The sequence below is a fragment of the Uloborus diversus genome, chromosome 10 (genome assembly GCF_026930045.1).
Source record: "Uloborus diversus isolate 005 chromosome 10, Udiv.v.3.1, whole genome shotgun sequence".
Taxonomy (NCBI): Eukaryota; Metazoa; Arthropoda; class Arachnida; order Araneae; family Uloboridae; genus Uloborus; species Uloborus diversus.
Genome location: NC_072740.1, coordinates 78,474,926 through 78,494,976, shown reverse-complemented (window position 1 = coordinate 78,494,976; position 20,051 = coordinate 78,474,926). Strand labels below are relative to the sequence as shown.

At 34.7% G+C, this 20,051-nt stretch overlaps 1 protein-coding gene across 1 annotated transcript in view; it reads right to left on the bottom strand.

The window, feature by feature from the left end:
* Window positions 1-20,051, bottom strand: part of LOC129231573 (putative polypeptide N-acetylgalactosaminyltransferase 10) — a 51,157-nt gene that overhangs the window by 8,462 nt on the left and 22,644 nt on the right. Inside the window, exons 5-7 of the mRNA XM_054865930.1 lie at window positions 18,230-18,407; window positions 11,917-12,145; window positions 7,872-8,093 (exon numbers count right to left, since the gene is read on the bottom strand). Of these exons, the coding sequence (XP_054721905.1) occupies window positions 7,872-8,093; window positions 11,917-12,145; window positions 18,230-18,407 (629 nt within the window). The remainder of the gene's footprint in view (window positions 1-7,871; window positions 8,094-11,916; window positions 12,146-18,229; window positions 18,408-20,051) is intronic.

Sequence of the window (20,051 nt, the reverse complement as noted above, 5' to 3'; positions counted from 1 at the left end):
CGCGATTTGACTTCTCAAGGGGGTAGAAAATTCGTGTGGAGCGATAGGGGGGTGGAGGGGCGATGAGTATTCAAAAGACAAAATAACAGTAACAAAAATCCAGTGCGTATCGAAATTGAAAACGAATACGAAACCAATTGTTCAACCAAGGAATCACAAGTTAAACAAGAAGTTTCGCCTAGAATTAAACAAGTCTACTTTCCTGTACACCATCAACATCGTCTCTGTATTATCTAACCAATATTACAAATACAAATATACAAATACAAATGTGACGACCAAAAACAGGCTCTTGGCCCAGCTAGGCTGGTCCTAGTCAATTTATCAGTCCTCAATGAAGATCAATGGCCCTCTTAAAGCTATCCACCCCGTTGCTCATTACCACCTCTTCCGGTAAGCTGTTCCAAGTGCCCACAACGCTACAACCCTACTAAAGTAGTAGTTTTTCCTTAATTAAAGTTAGCCTGAGATTTGAATAGCTTAAAACAATGATCCCTCGTCCTGCTTTCGGTGCAAAAATTTAATCCATTAACATCATTCATTTTGTTAAATTTAAACAACTGAATCATGTCCCCTCTGATCCTCCTTTGCTCCAGGCTATACATTAAGCCTATTAAGTCTAGTATTATAATCTAAATCTGAGAGTCCCCTAACTAGTCTAGTTACCCTTCTTTGAACCCTTTCAATACCCAAATATCTTTCGTCATATAAGGCGACTAAAACTGTACGGCATACTCCAAATGGGGTCTTACTAAACTCCCATATAAAGCAATATTTTGAGTTCATTTCTTGAAACTAAATGGGTTATTCTTCAAAATCCTAACGCTATTATGCCTCAACAGCCTAACACAAAAATTGTTTAACTCAGAAAGTGTTTTCATTTTTTTAATTGTTAGAAATAACTTATCTGATGTTATCCTTATATATTATTTCTGTAGCCTGTTTTTGGTTTCTACGCCAAATTTCCCTCAATTCTTGATCGATTTCTTTGATTTACGGCTTATTTTATAGCTTATGGTGCTGGCTACTGACGAAAAATAGACCCAAGGTCTGAAAATTGTTTCTTTTAGCCGAAAAACCTGTTTTAAAGAACCAGAATAAGGTTTTCGGTCAAACTTATTTTTTTAATTTGCGCTATGACCGACAGAGCTGAGTAGCTTGATCGGCAGAGCGTTCTCTTCGTACCCAGGAGATTACGTGTTCGGGCCCACGTCCGAACAATCTGCAACAAAAAAATTAGAGAAACATCGCGCATTACATGAACACTGAATTAAATGGATAACAACTATGAGGGAATAGAATAAATGAGAGGGAAATGCTCCTTGCTGATATGAAAACAATCAGTGATTTTGTGCTAAATTACTTCGAAATTGCACGTGTTTTTTTTTTTTTTTTTGAAGCTTTGGCTCTGGAAAGAAAATTAAAGCATAATGTAAGCGAAAATATAAGTAACAGGTTTAAGATTTCAGACTACAATAGAATTGTTTTTTGTTCAGAAAAAAAAATAATAAATCGTATATTGAAATATATATTATTCTAATGAGTTTTTGACTCTTTGTACAAATAAATAAAATACTACCTCAATTTGAAGGGTAAAATATATATTTTTTCTTCTTTTTGCTAAAAAACAAATAGCTTATCACATTTTTACTACATTCGAAAGCATAGTTCAATTTATTTTGTATTTTAACCGTGCTGTTAAATGATGAACACGTGCTGCCATCTAAGTTATAACGGTTTAAGCAGCCTGCGATAACAAATTGTAAAAAATTTCAAAAATAAAAGCATTTTTCTTCAATATCTTATCTTATATATTAATCCCCTCTCATTTTAAAACTTATCAGGCTGGCCAATGACGAAAAAAAGACTTACGGTCTAAAAAATTCAAGTTTTCGAAATCGCCTCTTGCTGTTTCAAAACCTTGATGCTGCCTGTAGTTCTTATGCATTTTTTAAAGGAAAGTTCAAATGCAGTTTTCCATTTTTTACGTCGCTTTCGGCAAAAAAAAAAAAAAAAAAAAATTGCCTGTGTGTGTGTTTATATTTTAATAAAGCTTAACAGCACTGGACTTAGTTGTTCGGTTTAATTGATAATTTTTTTTCGGTAGAGCGTTCGGCTATAAACTATCTGAACTTCGGGCAAGCTTGGGCTGTCCGACATAATATCAAATTTATATTAGTATTACGCATTACATGTGCTCATAACATACACACCTAATAAAATAAATGCAGTGGGAATGCTACTTGGTGTTTCGACTCCTTTATGCAGGCTACAGTTATCATTCGGATAAGTTGATTGTTAATCGAACTGTGTTCTTTGACTACATCCAGACCACTCAACATAATGTAAGCATAAAAAAGTATTAGATTTATCTAAAGAAATCCTTTTTGTGCAGAAAAACATTTTTATTGTATGCTAAAATGTAGATGCTTCTAATAGCAGTGTTCGACCTTTTGTACAAATGAAAAAATACTACGCCCGATTAAAACTACGAGTTTCACTCAGTAAACCTTTAATTTTTTATTCGCGCGAATACGATATAAAGCATTAAAAGTATTATCAACTTCATTAGCAAGAAATTATTTTCTACTCCTCTGCTTTCTGCTGAAAAAATAAAAATACATTTTGTCTACGTTCGAAAAATTACACTTAAGAACGGACTCAGTTCAACTGGTTTTGGTTTTGAATTTTAAGTGTTCGATTAAAAGAGAAACATGTGAGGGCATTTAAGCCGTAACGGTTAAGGCAACCTTCTATGTGAAATAGTTCAATATTCAAAGATAAAAACACTTAGTTTCAATCTAATTTATTACTTCTCTATAATGTTTGTTTCAATCGCTACGTGAGATCTTCGTCATTCTTTATTCAAATTCCATGCTTTACGAATAATTTTAAATCGTATCATGCTGGTTAATGACAAAACATAGAAGCATGATCTTATTATTATTATTTTTTTTTTTTGGCAAAAAGCTTTTTTGCCGTTTTTTACTACGCATTCCTTCAATGAATAGCTTTCGAAAAGGAAGGCGCAATCGCTAGGTTTGTTGGGGTGTCGGGCTGTTAATTAGAATGGCACCAATTCGAATCCGTGCCAATAAATATCTCTTAAATGTTTTTTTTTTTTTTTTCCCGTCAGATGCTCACATGGGCAGGACTGTATTTGCCACAACCTGTTTTCTCACATGCACAATTATTGCTTTTTCACGAGTCACTACTCAGCCACAATTTTAATGATATTTATGTTTGAATTGAAAATATGTACGACCAAAAGGTGAGCGATGATCAAATTATCACAACGTTGTATTTAACGAGGTTTTGTTACTGATGTCTTTAAATTACATGCCTTCTCTTCTGCGCTTACTTTTTTTCGGTTCTTCTTCATAATGTTCTTCCTTTGAAATTTTTAAAGAGCGAAATGCCTTATGAAACGATTCGAAGCACAGTGCGGAGTTCCGCACGGGTCGACTAGTTCTACTCTTATTAAAACAACAACTCATTTAGTTTTTTCTGCAAAAATTTTTGAATAACCAGAAAGTCACATTTTTGGCGTGTCCCCGTCCGTTTTTCATATGAACTAAAATTACACAGGTCTGCAAAAAAAAAAGAACTTTTTTGAGCTGCATGGAATATTTTGGTTAAATTTTATGTTTTCGAGGATGCTGAATACAAAACAAACCTACATTCCCCCCCCCCCATCACGTACAGTTTTTGAGAAAATAATAGCTGCGCAAAATATTGAAAATATCATAATAGTGAAGGAAAACACTCCAAATTTATTACATTAATCTAAAAATACTATCCCCAAAATAAACAAGCAGTTTGTTCTTGATATATTTCACATTCTATGTTCACTCTTTTACATAGTTACACCTTTTTATGTTACACCTGGAATATTTACACCTTTTTGTCTCCCAGTTTGGAAATCACAATCCGTTTCTAAAGCCCCCAGAAGTTTCTTCCCTCTCAAGTTGGTAGTGGTATTGCTCGCTGATGATAAGGTGAGTTGCGATGAGACCTTTAACGTTCGGGTAGTAACATCAAAGGATATTGAAGGCAAACAATTTTGTGGCATTTCTTTGTAAAGGAGGTAAGCAGTTATGTCTTTAGCTTCTGTTACGATAGTAGTTACTCTCTGTAAAGATGTGTAAGCCCAAACCATCTTTTACACCGAATGGTATGAAGAGTAAAGATGGAATAACAAATTGCTAAAAACTTCTGGTACGAGTTATGCGCTGATCCTCCATCAGTATTCGATGAATCTGGTTTCAGAAGGAAAGAAATCCTGTATCGTTAAAGTATTATTATCTGAAGCAAAAGGTTCATCCAACATCACAGAACAAACAGCTAGTGTCATATATGAGGCAGTGAGAAGCGAAGGGATGTAAGTGGACATTTTCAAGTTTTGAATAAAACGCGTTTAAATATATCTTAGGTAGGCTTTCATTGATTTTCTTTTCTAAATCATGCTGTATAGAAGCAACTACCAGGTCTACTAGTACCATTTCTTGTCCCACCCAAGATAGAGGAGAGGTTCACCAACCATTTGTACTGGTTATTTTTAATTTTGCCACTTACATCCCTTTGCTTCTCACTGCCTCATATGTAATAGATGGAAGATACCTGCTTGATCATATTTTTGGTAATGATATGTAAGCTTCAAGGAAATATGCCAGCAATGCAGTGTATAGGTCACTTGTAAGTGTGGGAAAGCTAGTGTCATTTTTGATGGGTGCAAAGAAAGCACCACAGAAATATAATCTGCGTCCTATTACAACAGCCAAGCCTTCTGCTCTAGAAGACTTTCTAGGTCTCAAATCTTGTGCTTGCTCTGAGAGGTTCATTGGACATAGTGAATGCTTAAAAAGTCTGAAAGTGAACTGAAGTGCTCAATTATATGCACAAACTGTGTTAGACACAGCTGCAACAATAACGATTTTTGCTGAAGATCTAGATTCCAAAAAACATCTTGATAACGAAGATTTTTTGTTACAAGCTTAGGAGAAATCATTTGAAAGCAAAAAACAGTTCAGCGTTATTTTTCTGGCCATTTAATCAAATGTGCACCATCAGAGGGGGGGGGGAAGGATAATATTTTAGTATATAATTTCGTTTTGTTACGTGAGCTACTGTTCTTATGGGGTGGACAGTCCTGATTTAATGCATTTTAGATTTGCATAAAATAATACTTCTACTTGAAATAAAAGGTGGGGAGGGGGGTTGAAAATTTATTTTATTTGGCAGAGAGGGGGGGAGTGCTGTAGTTTTGAGAGGAGGTGCACCATCGCTCTTGGATGATGGATTGATTTCTAATAATTTTCTTAGCATAAAATAATGTTTTCCATATGAATTGTATGAAGGGGGGTTCAGGGGTACTGCTTCGTTTTACGGGGATGGGGGGCTCTGTAGCATTGGTGGGTTATGTCATATCTCTTGGGGGTCAAACATCTTTAATTTAATGCTTTGAAAATTAAGCATAACATAATATTCTCACTTTAAATTTACTCAAAAAATTCTGGAAAAATACCCAAAACAGAAATTTTTAGATGCTTCCCATTCTAAAACCCGACGCACAATGGGGTGGAACTTTTTACCTGTTCTTATTGGGAGGGTAATAAACAATTTGCACCAGGTTTAGCTTTTTTTTTTTTTTTGGATGTTTGGGTCCGACCCCTTTACTTTACTTCTATGCAAATTTTCAAGGCACAATATTTATTTTCTAAATATTATCTTGCCAAGTATAAAACCCAATAGCGAAACAGGACAACAAAACAATGCTGGGGACAACAAATTACCATGTGTTATGCTAACAAGAAAAAGTTTTTGTCAAAATTTAGTACAGCTGAGACAAATAATTAAAAAAGAAATCATAAAGTATTACAGTGAAACCTGTGTAAGTTGACCACTTGCCTTGCACTACTTTAGTGGTCAACTTAAACAGGTGGTCAACTTACAAAGGTTGATTTATATAAGGGCTAATTTCGTGCCTGAAAAAAGCGGTCAACTTAGACAGGTGGTCAACTTACACGGGTGGTCAACTTCACAGGTTTTACTATACTGAAATTAATTGTTGGAATAAATTGTTCATATGACAAATGTATCCAAAATTACACTTGAAATTAGCTTTCACAAATGGGAAAGTGAGCGATCGGAGAAATGGGGGAAAAAAAACGTGGTGCTGTGCACAAAGCACAAGAAAATGCAATTCATCTTATCAGTGGTGTTCCCACAGGATTATACTCCATGTACGCCGTGTAATCTTAAACATTTTTTAGACACATAGCGCATGCCCTCAAGCTTCAAAAATCTTCAAATAATGACATATTAAGTATATGATCGCATACACATATTGTGGGTAATGGATTACTGGGAATATATCTTCCGAAAAATAGATGCGAACATCACTGCATCACGGCAAAAGAACTGTATATTTAAAATATAAATAGGTATTTAATAAGTTAAGTTGAAAATCCTTTATCTGAAACTATTTATTATTTTCAGCTAATACCGAAAATACCGGTATTTTACTCAACAAATACCGGTAATTACGAAATTGCAAAATTGCTCGAAATACCGGTATTCGGTATACCGGTATTGCAATCACTAAATGCAGCTAATGTATTTTTTTTAAAGAATTCATAAATAGCCTTCAAAAAGAGAGAGAGAAAAAAAGAAAGTATTAAATTAAAAATATCCTCAAAAGAAGTGCATTTTATCAAAAAAAAAAAAAAAAAACTCGTTCTTTCTTCCGTGTAAAAATTGAGCATCTCGGATTTATTTTCTCACCCGCTGCCAAAAAAATAAACAAATATGTGAAATAAGAATATAAATAAAAATAAAGATACTTCAGAAAAAAAATGTCCTTTCATCACAAAAATAAATAAATAAATAAATAAATAAATGAATAAATAAATGAATAAAATAAAATCGTCTGCCCAGTTCTCTCTGTTAAAACAAATGATCTTTGAATTTCCTTTTGTTCCCCGTTGACAAAATTAGAATGAATAAATTAAAATTTCAGAATGTAACTATTAACAATCATTATATTTCACAATATAAAACTAACGCAGCTGCGGATTCGGAGTCGAAGTTGCACTGATTTTGAGGTGAAGGAGTCTGAGTTGGAAGCTGAAAATTTAAAATTCTAATAGTCTGAGACGGTCATTTTTCCTATAGTCCGTAACTCTACCAGTGTTTTCGGAGTCGGCTTGATTTTGGAGTAAGAAGAGTCGGAACAGATGGCTCGAAAACTCCAGGAGTAGGAGTCAGAGCCGGAGTTTGTCATTCTCCTCTCCCCCCCTCCCAACTTAGCAGCCCAAGTACAAATCAAGACTGCGGAGTCAAAGTTAGAGGCTGATTTTAGGATAAACGAGTCGGAGTCGATAATTAGAAGGCTTTTAAACTCCTAGAATCGGAGTCAGTCATTTTTCTTCCGACTCTACATTTCTGCCATGGCTGCGGAATCAAAGTTGAAGTCGTGGAGACGGAAACGGATTGACTTTGGGGTACAGAAGCAGGAGTCGGAGTCGACGGCCCAAAAGTCTAGGAGTTGGGGTCGAGAGTTGGACATTTTATCTCTGACTGCACAGCTCTGGGAAAAACATTTGCGCTTTGAATTCATTTCATTTTGATTCGTTCATATTTGTCTCTGACCAGTGTCAATATTAAACCTACTATTTTTATTACTAACTTTTTCTTTTTTTGATTAAAAAAAAATTCTAAAAATATATTTGTTTACATATGGCTTGACTCAAATATAAATTTTGTAGAAATCAATGATGGTCAGGTTGAGAGGCTCGTTGATTTGACGTGGAATGACCCAACTGCATTACTGTCCCCGAGAAAACCTCTATTTTTAATTTATAAAAACAAACCTGTCCTTTTGCTATGTCTGCAGGCTCAACTGGTGGAAATTTTACTGGCTGATCAAAAGCTACATTCTCCATGTACCATTTGAAGGATTTACAACCTAGTTTTCTTCTCAGTCTTTTCTGCTTGCTTAGGTGTCCAGCATCCATATTCCTATAATGGGGCCTGCGCAAGTAAAGATATTCTTTGTATTCATCCATCCATATTTCAGCTACTCGTTTATAATTCTGAAAATTAAAAAAAAAAGATTTTCTTTTTGCAAAATTATTATAAATTATTATATTTTGCAATTTAAAATCAAATATTTAAGCAAATTTTTTCACTGAATTCTAACCCTTGATTCTTATTTCTTTTATCAGTGAAGCAAAGATTTAGAGGGAAAATTCGTTTGCAATCTGCTTTTATACAAATAACCAAAACTAGCATCACTTGAGGTGGAAATTCAACCAATTGTGTTTAGTGTTTCTACCTATCTATTTGCGTTTCAGTCCAACCCGATAGTTTCTGTTAAGTTTTAGACCAAAAGGCAGGTTCTTTTCTTTTAAAATTGAATTTCATCATCATCACCCATGGTCCAGGGAGGGCTAAGGCCTTCTGCACCATCTGTTTCCAGGCTTTCCTATTCGCAGGTAAGCATTTCCAGTTTTTAGACTTAAGGAAAATACAATCCTCATCCACAGCATCCACCCAGCTCAATTTTTCCTTTAAACGTCTTCTAATACGATACGGTTTGGCCATGAAAGCTCTCTTTAGAATGCTGCTACATTCAACGTGGGTAACATGGCCGAACCAATTTATAGGGCAAATCTTAATAGTTTAGGCAACATCTGGGTGCTTAAATAAATTGTACAGAACGCCAGACTACATTTTTTTGAATTCCTCCAAAAATGCTTCTTAGGATTCTACTCTCAAATAATATTACCCCCCCCCCCCCCATACCCAAAAGTCATTCCTCCCTTATAGTCAAGGTTCTAGTCTCTAAGAAATTAGAGTCTTGGTATATGCCTTGTGAAGTTTGCTATTACACATGAACTTGAGGTTGGCAAACGCTGAACAACAAACAACTGGGAAGCACCCGGAGATGGAGTGATTTTTAATCAGCTTGGCCATGTTCTCATTGTAGCTACACACTTCTCAATTTAACTATTTTAAGAACTTTCAGAGGAGCTGCTATGAACTCTAATCACTATTTAGTGATTGCAACAACAAGAGGAAATTGTTTAAATGCCAATAAAGTCCGTTTGAAGAAAGTGAAAAGATTTGATTCTGATAAGGTAAAAGGAGATGAAGTGCTTAAAAATTACAGAGCTATGGTGGAAAAAATGCTTTCTACAGTTGATATAGATACCCCCATTCTTAAAGACATATGGATAAAAATTAAAGTAGCTGTTTCGGATGCAGTGAATACTGTTTTGGATTACAAAACCAAATGAAAGAACAAAGAATGCTTTAATGAAGAATGCAAACAAGCATTTAAACTGAACAGGAAGCTTACAAACGAACCTTACTATGCAGCACTAAAAAAAGGAAGTTTTAAGGAAACAATTATGGATCAAACAAGTTTTGTAGGCATAAAAAAGCAAAAGAAAGAAAATGGATATTGAAGTTAATCATTAAATATGCAGCATCACATAGGGCAAGTAATGCTTTGATCATTCAATTGTGAGCGAAAAATAACACTTTTCCGTTATATTCGGAAAAATAAGGTAAATATTAACGCATTTAAATCACCAAAACTTAACTGAAGGGAGCAAATTATTCGGAAAAAAACAAAGCATATTAGAGAACAATACAAATAACGAACTATGCCACATCTAAAAATACACTAAGCTAAATTTAGGAATAAGTTTAATTTGAGAAAGCAAGATTCAGAGCAAACCACAAACTTTCTCAGTAATGCCTAGAGTGCTGTTGAAAGTATCTTCAAGCCGAGCAAAAATCCATAACGTAGAAAACATTAAAAGAAATGAAATTAAATGTAATAAAAGTACAAAAATGAATGTATAGAAAGTTTTTGATAGTTAAAATAAATCACATTTAATATGTCACTTTCAATAGTTGGCTCAGTTAGTTGAAATAGTTTTAACAACCGACTGTCGTGAACTGATACGAAATAGTTCAAAAAACACCTGGGAGGGGAGGGGGGAGATGCACATTATGTGCCGTTATTTCAGAGTAACAATGATCAAATATTTTTTTTTATATAGTAGTGTAAGTGGATCTATTTATAAAATTGAAGGGATACTCTTACAATATTGTATAGATATCCAAAATTAAGAAATAAAAATTATAATAACTATGATGCTTAGAGGGCCATGGGACTAATGTGTCCCCTAAGTTCCAAATGTGTTCTATACATTTTCGAATGAAAATAACTTATAAATGTTTTCTCCTGTGTTATTGAGGGATCAGACAAAAAATAAGTTATTGTTAAAAAACTGATTGCATTTTTTTTTTTTTTTTTGAAAACCTTGCAAACTTCCATACCCTGTTCCAAACCTTATTGTTCTCAAATGGTTAACATGAATTATTAACCTGTTTCAAAGTTAGACCGCCACTTAGGGAAATTTTGAATTATGTGAGGAATGTAATGCAAAATAAATTATTTTAATAAAAATAATGCAACTTTGAACCCCAAGAGTAAAATTTCAAGAGTTTAAAAACTCACCATTTTTTATTTTACAATATCATATGATTTCTATCATTTATTACGTTGCATAGAACATTACAAGGCAGGCAGAAAACTTTCAATTACTTCAATATAGCGGTCAGACAGTAAGCTCAGTACTAGTAAATGATGTAAGTAGCCGTGAAAAATATTGTGCACTTTTTCTTTGTATAAAAAAAAAGTAAATAAAAACTTATCTCATAGCCACAACGGTAGAGTGCATCACTGGACCTTTTTTTCTATAGTCAAATATATCAATTGCGCAGATTACCGGGAATTTAAGCTCAAACAAACATGTTTAAAAAGCTTTCTGAGATAAAATTTTCTTATGACTTTTTCAACTTTGATTTCCTTGTAACAGTGCCGTAGCTAGGGTGGGGCGGAGGGGGCGGTTCGCCCCGGGCGGCATACTTTTGGGGGCTTTGATTCAGCATCTTTGATGAGAAAAAAATCTAAATAAGGCACATATACTTGCAGCCTATTTCTTGGAGGCGAAAGGGGGAAAAAAAAAAGCTCTTCGAAATGCAAGGTTTTGGTATAACTCTACAACTGGGTTTCTCAGAGTTCAAAGTTGAAATATTTCCGTAGTAAACCCCTGAATTTTCCTCATTCACTCAACTTCCTTTAAGATAGAGACAGACTTAAATTGCATTTTTAAAACTTAAATTTGGGAAAATATTCTAGAAAAGACCCCGACTTCCCAACGTCAACAAAGGCTACTTACTTTAGCTTTGATGAAGATTCGGGGAAGAACCTGAGAAGTCGTTTTTAACACCACTTTTTGATGTAAATTTAGAATAGTTCTCCGGGATTGCGCCTCCTTTTTTTTTTATAGGAAGAATATGGTTAAAATACTTTCCTTTCTCCCTCAAATTAAGTTTTCGATTTGAAGTTCAATAATTTTCGATGGTTTAATGTATTAGATTTGTCTTAATGAAAGGGCAGCAAATAGAGGCACCGCCCCGGGCGGCAAAAATTGTAGCTACGCCACTGCCTTGTAACTGCTACGTTTCCAGTAGTAATAAATCTTAAAAAAAAAAAAAAAAAAAAGACAATACCCACGATTAGCGACTTTTCATTTCCCCTTCAACTGATTTGGATGTGAGATGTCTCTGTTTTTTCCTTGCTTCTTTTTCACTTAATTACTATCAGAAAGTAACGGATTATTTTGCAGTTCGTTAAATGTGATTCCTTAGAATAGTTCTGGAATGAAACCAATGCTCAGCCAGTCTCTCAAAGTCGATCACAAATTCAGGGATTTTAAATATGAATGTTTCGCAGAAAATAAACAGCTGAATTGCAGCACTCACTCACTCTTTTTGTTGAAACAATTTATCTATTGTTATTTGAAATTTATAACAAAGAAGTTTCAACAATCTTACCCTTCCAACAAAATCTCCTAAACCAGGATTTGGGAAAGGAGCAAATTTTCTGTAGATATGCCCAACTCTAGAACATGGTGCATCTAATAGTTGTCCACCACAAAGCCAAATTTTGAAAGATAGTTCATACTGTTCCCCTCCCCATACATCAAGACCATCATCATATCCACCTAGTTCCCAGAAAAAGCTCCTGTCAACTGCAAAGAGACCTCCCGCCATTACAGGACTCCTGAAAATAAATTGAAACATAATTTAAGAACTGCGCCAGTTAAAGTAATGTTTTCTGATAACGACCCTGAAAGAGCAATTCAGTACCAATTAGTTCATTATTTTATTCTAATCTGTTCAAAGTAATAATTGCTTCCCTTCCTTATAATATTAATATGAAAAATTGGTTTGCTCTATTTTTCCTTAACGTTTTATATTTTTCAAGAACCAAACTACATTTGAAAACAATATCTTTCCATCCCCATCCCAAAAGCTGTATTTTTTTGCTATTATGGTCACAAAGTGGAGTGACCATGACCTTGCTTTGAAGGTTTTACGAGTATAGAAACATTGGCGTGATCACTTTATGTACAATTTGAGAGCACGTCATTTTGACACCAGAGTAAATAAATTTATAAGTTTTAATTCTTCTCTTCACGTAATATTCAATTCAAATGTAAAAAGAATTACATGTTTTTTCTGTTTCAAAGATCGAGAAGTATTACATTTTACGATGTATTGATGAGTCAAAGCATTTGAAACTGTATTGTGTAAGCCAGTCTTGTTACTCAATCACATCACTTAACTTTTTCATCGCTATCTCACATACAGAAATTAGACAATTTCTTAGGAATTGATTATCCAGTAGAATTCCTCGACTTTGTTTGGAGGGAGTGAAAGTTTTGCTCGAAAGGACTTGGCATGTAGCTGGTTTAAAGGGAAATGATGTATCATTTTCTCATAAAAATAAATTAATTAAAAGACAAATGAAAATGCTATAAATGTGATGCATACGTAATATTACATTCACGATAGTCAGAATTAAATATTAAAAAACTTACAGTATCAAACATGACTAAAATATTATGTTTACTTTCGTTTTGATTCACATTTGGGAAATCCAGCATTTACAGACCATTAGAGAATTAAACATATACTAGTTAAATAGGCGCGAAGCATTCTCGCTTGAACACACTGTAGGTATTAAACCGTAGTTAAATGCGGTATAAAATAGTAAACATATTGGAATTAAAACCAATATAGATTTGACTTCGATATTTCTCGATAAGTCATGTGAAATGTAACGTTAATCTCCCGATAGTCCTATTTTGACACTTTTTGTTCCCATTTTTTTTTTTCTTTTTTTTCAAGACAAGTGCAGAAGAAAAAAACTTAATGTTTCATTCATAAATTTTCTAAAAGTTTCATTTTCTCCTCAATGGATGGCGCCCGTAAACTCCCGATTATACGCGGAATTACGTGGCACAAGCAAAGAATAAAAATCACTCATAAACCGCAAAAAGACTAATGAGGGCTAAAATAAGGTAAAAATTGCTCTTCCTCAAAAACTTGGTTGTATTGATGCATATTACTTTGTTGAATTAAAGACATTACAGTAAAAATGTTTTGTATTTTTGCTCCAAAGAACTTAACATCAATGAAGAACAAGTGCATACACGATGAGTGCAATAAATAAATAAGCAAGTAAATAAACAAAACAAAAGCAACTAAGTTTAAATTTACAATTTTTCTAATTAAAAAAAAATAAGGCTACACGTATTTGCTTTTTGCTGCGAAAATACATGTTCCTAATTTTTGATAGACTCGCGGATAAACCGCTCGGCGGATAACCCGCTCCCGTATAATCGGGAGTTTAATACCTTCAAAATGTTCTGACATTAATCTTCCTGATTCTTATCGAAAATGACTCCCTGAATCCAAACACGACCCCCGTTTTCCCCCTACACGACCCACTTCTTGGAAATGTCGCCCTCCATTTTTTTTTCAGTTTTCGAGTGTTTTATAGTCACTATTTTTATTTGGAGGGGGAAGAGAGCGTTATATTAGCTACTCACTCACACACACACACACACACACACACTTTTAAGTGGTACTAGAGAGGCGCCAACTCCAAAAGCATGAACATTTGGAAAAACTGGGAAACTTTTGGGGGGTATTCCCCCCTAAATTATTTAAAAATAATCAAAACCGGTTTTTTTTCTAGGGTGTTCTTTGAGCAATCACGATTGCTTATTGTTCTCAGTTGACTGTTTTTGGCGTTACGCTGATTTTATTTTCCCGCCGCACCCTCTGCAGCATCACCGTCGACCGGCCGCCTCACGATGCTGCTCCTCTTGGGAAAACCGTCTCCAGGTTGCGTCCATATCCTACACACACACGCATACATACACACACATACAAGCTCACACACCTACACACACACCTACACATATACACACACACTCATGCCTGCACACAGACGCAAACACACATGCCTACATACACACACACACATGAACGCCTACACACACACGAACGCCTACACGCACACGCGCGTACACGCACAGCACTGCATACACAACACGCACACACATGCATACATACACTCACACACACATGCATACATACACTCAGACACACACGCACCCACACACATGCGCCGACACAAACACACACGCGCATACATACACACACACGCTCGTGATTGCGAAAAACATAATTTGAATTCAAGATGCCAAAAATTCAAATTAATATATATATATATATATATATATATATATATATATATATATATATATATATATATATATATATATATATATACTAGCTGTACCCGACGCGCGTTGCTACGCCAACAAAAAAATACATCATTATACTGATTTTCATGACAATCGGTTGAACGGGGCAGAAGTTGCTACTCTGCAGTTCCACCTGGTGGCGAGTGGCTTTAATGAGCCTATTATGTACCTTCTCCGTGGAAAAATACATATGTATAGCAATTTTCCTAATAATCGGTCCAGGTATCAAGTGAATCCGTGACTATACTCAAATTTTGTACTCACGCAGTTTGCAAGATCAATCAATCGCTAAAAATATCAAATAGAAAAAGTTTTAAATCCCCCCGTTGCACGAAAAGCCATAAAACAATAAAGAAAGAATTTATTTGTTCAAACTCAAGAAAAATGGCAGCAGCTAACTTCTTATCAATGAGATCTTTCACGCGAATTAATTTCTGCAGCCGATAATTTTATTCGTATTTATCCCATGGATTGTAACTTAAATTGGAATAAAAAAGGAACTATCGATCGGATTTCTTTCGAACTGGTCTATAAACATTCCCAGTACCAAAAATAACAAAGGTTGAAAGTTTCAGCCAAATCTGCCGGGTAGTTTCTGAGTTCATGGATGACATACAGACAAACATTCATTTATATATATATATATATATATATATATATATATATATATATATATATATATATATATATATATATATATATATATATATATATATATATATATATATATACAGTGGCGGATCTAGCCGATCATTTTGGGAGGGGCCATTGAAAATTTATAAACAAACTCCTCAGAAATTTTATTCAAATGAAATGTTAAAAACTTCTATCTTTAGAGACGTTACGTGAGGGGGGATGGATTAAAGAATCTCCCGTCAGGAAATAGAAATTTCTAAGTAGTATTTGAAAATCAGGGTCCTAAAAACGTATTTTGGGCTATTTTTGATGATGTAAGAAGATAGGTCAGGGTTCGGGTGTTGACCCCAAAATACTTTTTGAAAATGAAGCTTAGAAACCGAAATATTCTGTTGTTAAATGTTGAGAAATTAGGAGAGGGGTGGGTGCTCTTCTAGCCCTTCTGCTGTCAAGCCTAAAAATGCATCTTTAGGCAATGTTTGCCGACATTAAAGGGAAAGTGGGGGGGTGTTTAGAATATTCCCTTCCTGGAAATATTTTGTCATTGAGGCTCTAAAAAATCCAATTTCAAGCTATTTTTGGACGTATTAGAGAAAGGGATGCAAGGTTCGTGTGTGAGCTCTCCTTCCAAAAATCTCATTTTAAAGCTTTCATTACGATATCAACCGGAAGGGAGAGGGGGGGGGGGGGGACTATCGGAAATCATGTATAATTGAAGCTCCAAAAATGTCCAGTTAAGCCGCTTTTACAAGTTAAAGGATAAAGGCTTGGAAAGCTAATCTCTGTTGAAAAAAAATCTCAATTTAAGTTCTAACGTTCAATTTTTGGTTACCTTTTGTGGCATTTGCGGAGGAGCAAGGGAAAAGGGTGCTCTCTTCCGGAAAAGTTTCGAAATTAAAGGCATAAAAATGCAAATTTAGACTCTCTTTGGTCTCGTAAGCAATAGGTGTGTTCTGAGGACAACAGCATTTAAAGATCGCCCAAGTGTCTAAAGTTGGTATCAAGAAATGATGTAAACGATGGAGCAAAATTTCGGGAATTATAATTCTGTTTCAAGGGGAGGAATATAATTTCTCTCCCAATTAAAGATCTAAATTTCTTTTAAAGTAAAAAACATGTGTTAAATTTTGTTGTCTTCTCATAATATTTTTTTTCTTTAAAAAAATCCTACAATCTCAAGGTTTTGGGAGGGGCCATGGCCCCTATGGCCCCCCTCTAAATCCGCCTCTGTATATATATATATATATATAGATTTTTTTTTTAAACAATTTTACTCTTAGTTTTAGGCATGAATACAAAACATAGGACTCGAGCCCCATATAAGAAAATTTTTTCACGTTCTAAAAAATAAAAGAAAAAAAAATTAATTTGAATTTTGACATTTTGAATTCAAATTATGCTTTTCGCAATCACGAGTGTGTATATGTAGGCGTGTGTGTTTGTGTGGGTATGTTTGTGTGTGTGTAGGCGTGTGTGTCTGTGTACGGACATGAGTGTGTGAGTGTGTGTGTTTGTGTCTGTGTCTGTGTACAGACATGAGTGTGTGGGTGTGTGTATATGAAGGCGTGTATATTTGTGTTTGTGTACACACAAGCATGAGTGTGTCGGTGTATGTTTATTAGGCGCGTGTGTGTATGTGGGCATGTGTGTGTGTAGGTGTATGTTTGCATGCGTGTGTGTGTAGGATATGGACGCAACCTGGAGACGGTTTTCGCTAAAGGAGCAGCATCGTGAGGACGCTCGACGGTGGTGCTGCAGAGGGAGGCGGGGGGAAAAAATAAAATCAGCGTAACGCCAAGGACAGTTAAGTGAGAACAATAAGCAATGTGATTGCTCAAAAATATTGGAAGCATCGCATTTTGCAGTCAGAGTCGCATCGTAGATCTTCAGCAAAGAACCTTCACGCATAATTCAACTTAATTTACAGGTGTACGTATAATTAAGATTAAAATGATTTCAAGTATGCTTACACAAAAGCATTAGTGAATATTAATTTATTTCTGGGGATGCACTGCTCCAGTCATTTTTCACTATATCAAGAAGTAATAAACAGTGAAGCCGGTGCATCCCCAACAATATAAGTTTTCATTAACGCTTTTGTATAAGTATACTTAAAATCATTGTGATCTTAATTAAGTCTGGGAATGTGAGTTGAATAATACTGGAAATTTCTTTACTGAAGATTTATGATGCGATTCTGTCTATACAAAATACGATGCTTTCAATATTTTTTTTAACCCAGTAAGTCCTACACACTGGTTTGATGCCGTAAAATACGTGAAACAATTTTAAAACAAGGTAAAAAAAGATCGGTTTTGATGATTTTGTAAATATTTAAGGAGGGAATACCCCCTTGAGAGAGAGAGAGAGAGAGTCTCCCAACCTGCTCCAAATGTTAATGTTTTTAAATATGCACCTCTCTAGCTCCTCGGAAGAGTTTTAATGAATAATATAATGATTCCTTTCTCTCCAAATAAAAATAATGTTTATGAAACGGTTGAAAAAAATGAAAAGAAATTGGGGGCTGCATTTCCAATGCGTGGAAAGTGACGGTGGTCATAATTAGATTCAGGGGGTCATTTTACATAAGAATCAGCAAGAATTATATCTGAAGCATTTGAAGGTATATTTTTGTCGCGCAGTGTAATTGAAAAATCCGTTTTTTAAGAGTAAGTTTTCAAAAACCAGCCGAAATGGGAAATTTTTTGCTCGTTTTTTACCAAATGAAAAAATCTTTAAAATGATGTCCCACTTTTTAAGTTTGATGAAATATTAAAGAAGTAATGGTGCAACGAAAAAAAAAAAAAAACCCAGTGAAACAGTGAAATATTTATTTGTAAGGAAGAAAGTGAATGGAGAAATTATAGAATGAGGAGAATCAGATGTCATACTTAAAAGGTTCAGCTGGCTGCTTTAAATCTTCAGGAAGCAGAGGCAGTCTTTTGTAATAAAGCTCCCAATCAAATGCTCCTCTTCCACCTTCGTCTTGAGAACGGTATGCCAAAGTTTCAAAATCAATGACGTCAATGAAGGGACACACAACAGTTTTTCTGTCAATAGCAATTGGTTCTGTTGGAAAAAAATGCAAAATTGATCTGCAGAATAAAATCTAAGCCGTTTTTTCCCTTTATTGCACTTAATTAACCTATGATGGTGAAATTAAATTTTCATACATGATTCTCTAATATTAAGTAAAAGCTACTATATCAATCAATTTGGCACATTTTTCGGAACTGTTATAATTCAATCTGCAATTTGCTGCGCAGAGTAAACTATATTTGTAGCTTATGAAATTGTTATGAAATATTTTGTCTCTCTATTTTGGCTAATTGCTGGGTCACACAGATCACTCACTCCTTTCAACAACGTCATGTCTCAAACTACGTGATTTTTCAGGAGAACCATTTTAAAAATTAAAAGTAAGATATCATGCAGTTAAACTGTATTTCAAGCCACTGATTGATTTTTACTTCCTTTTACAAAAAAGGAAGTATTGTATTCGCGAAAAAATTTTCACTCAAAAATCGGCCTTAATTTCCATTTTTCTCACCCCCGAATGAATGTTGAGTTTTTTTTTCGACCTGACCACACGTGGATATATGCCAAGGAACCTACAGACACCCGAAATATCCATTTTGACGACCCCCGATTTAATAACAACGAATTTTCTCGTGACGTTTGTATGTACGTATGTATGTATGTGCGTATGTGTGTATGTGTGTATGTATCTCGCATAACTCAAAAATGGTATGTCCTAGAAAGTTGAAATTTGGTACGTAAACTCCTAGTGGGGCCTAGTTCTGCACCTTCCCTTTTGGTTGCATTCGGATGTTTTTAAGGGGTCTTTTGCCCCTTTTTGGGGGGGAAAACATTTGTTAATTTCGATGTGAACTCAAGTGGTGTTATAATTTGTCGGACACTTGGCGATATATCACCAGTCTTTTGGTCGCCAAGTTTTGTCGCCAACTTGACGACAAATTTGGCGATTTTTTTTAAAATCTGATTTTAATTTAGCCACTGTTGGTGATATTTAGAGAGTAAATTATTGAATCAGATAAAAATTGCCATTAATGGGGAAATTACATTAAATTGGAGTAAAAGGAAGTCATGTGATGCACACATCAACTCGTTTTCTTACGCATAAGGTCTTTTTCAATAAAATCTGGTATTTCTTCTCTGTTTTATGAAAAAGAAGTGTAAAAAGTGTAATTTTTAAAAAGTTGTGTTTTATTTATGACGTTCTTGCAATAAATTTCGAAGATACTATTTGAAGTATCTCAAAATACGTTATTATTGTTTCTAATTTTTATCCTTACAATAACGACAATACCAACATAAATGCAAATAGTGCGATCTTGATTTAAAAAATAAAGAATGAAAAATTCTTTTTTTGGGGGAGCAATACTGTTTTCAGAATAAATAATATCATCTTTCACTAAACGACACAGAAGTTTCGAGCCTAATCAAGCACAACCCAAGATGTGACATTCTTGGGGGAAAAAAAAAGTTCCGAAAAAATAATACTTGAAAATGCAGACACGACACTTTGCTTTCTAAGTGCGAAATATTAACTTACAGAAATGCATGTCTTGCAGAGATGTGTCACTCCTTCATGGCAGCTCAAAAAATGGCACAGCTCAAAATCGCTAATTTTTGAGACATCACGTTTTTGAATGGAGTGAGCGAGATGTAGTCTATGTGTGTGCTGCTAGT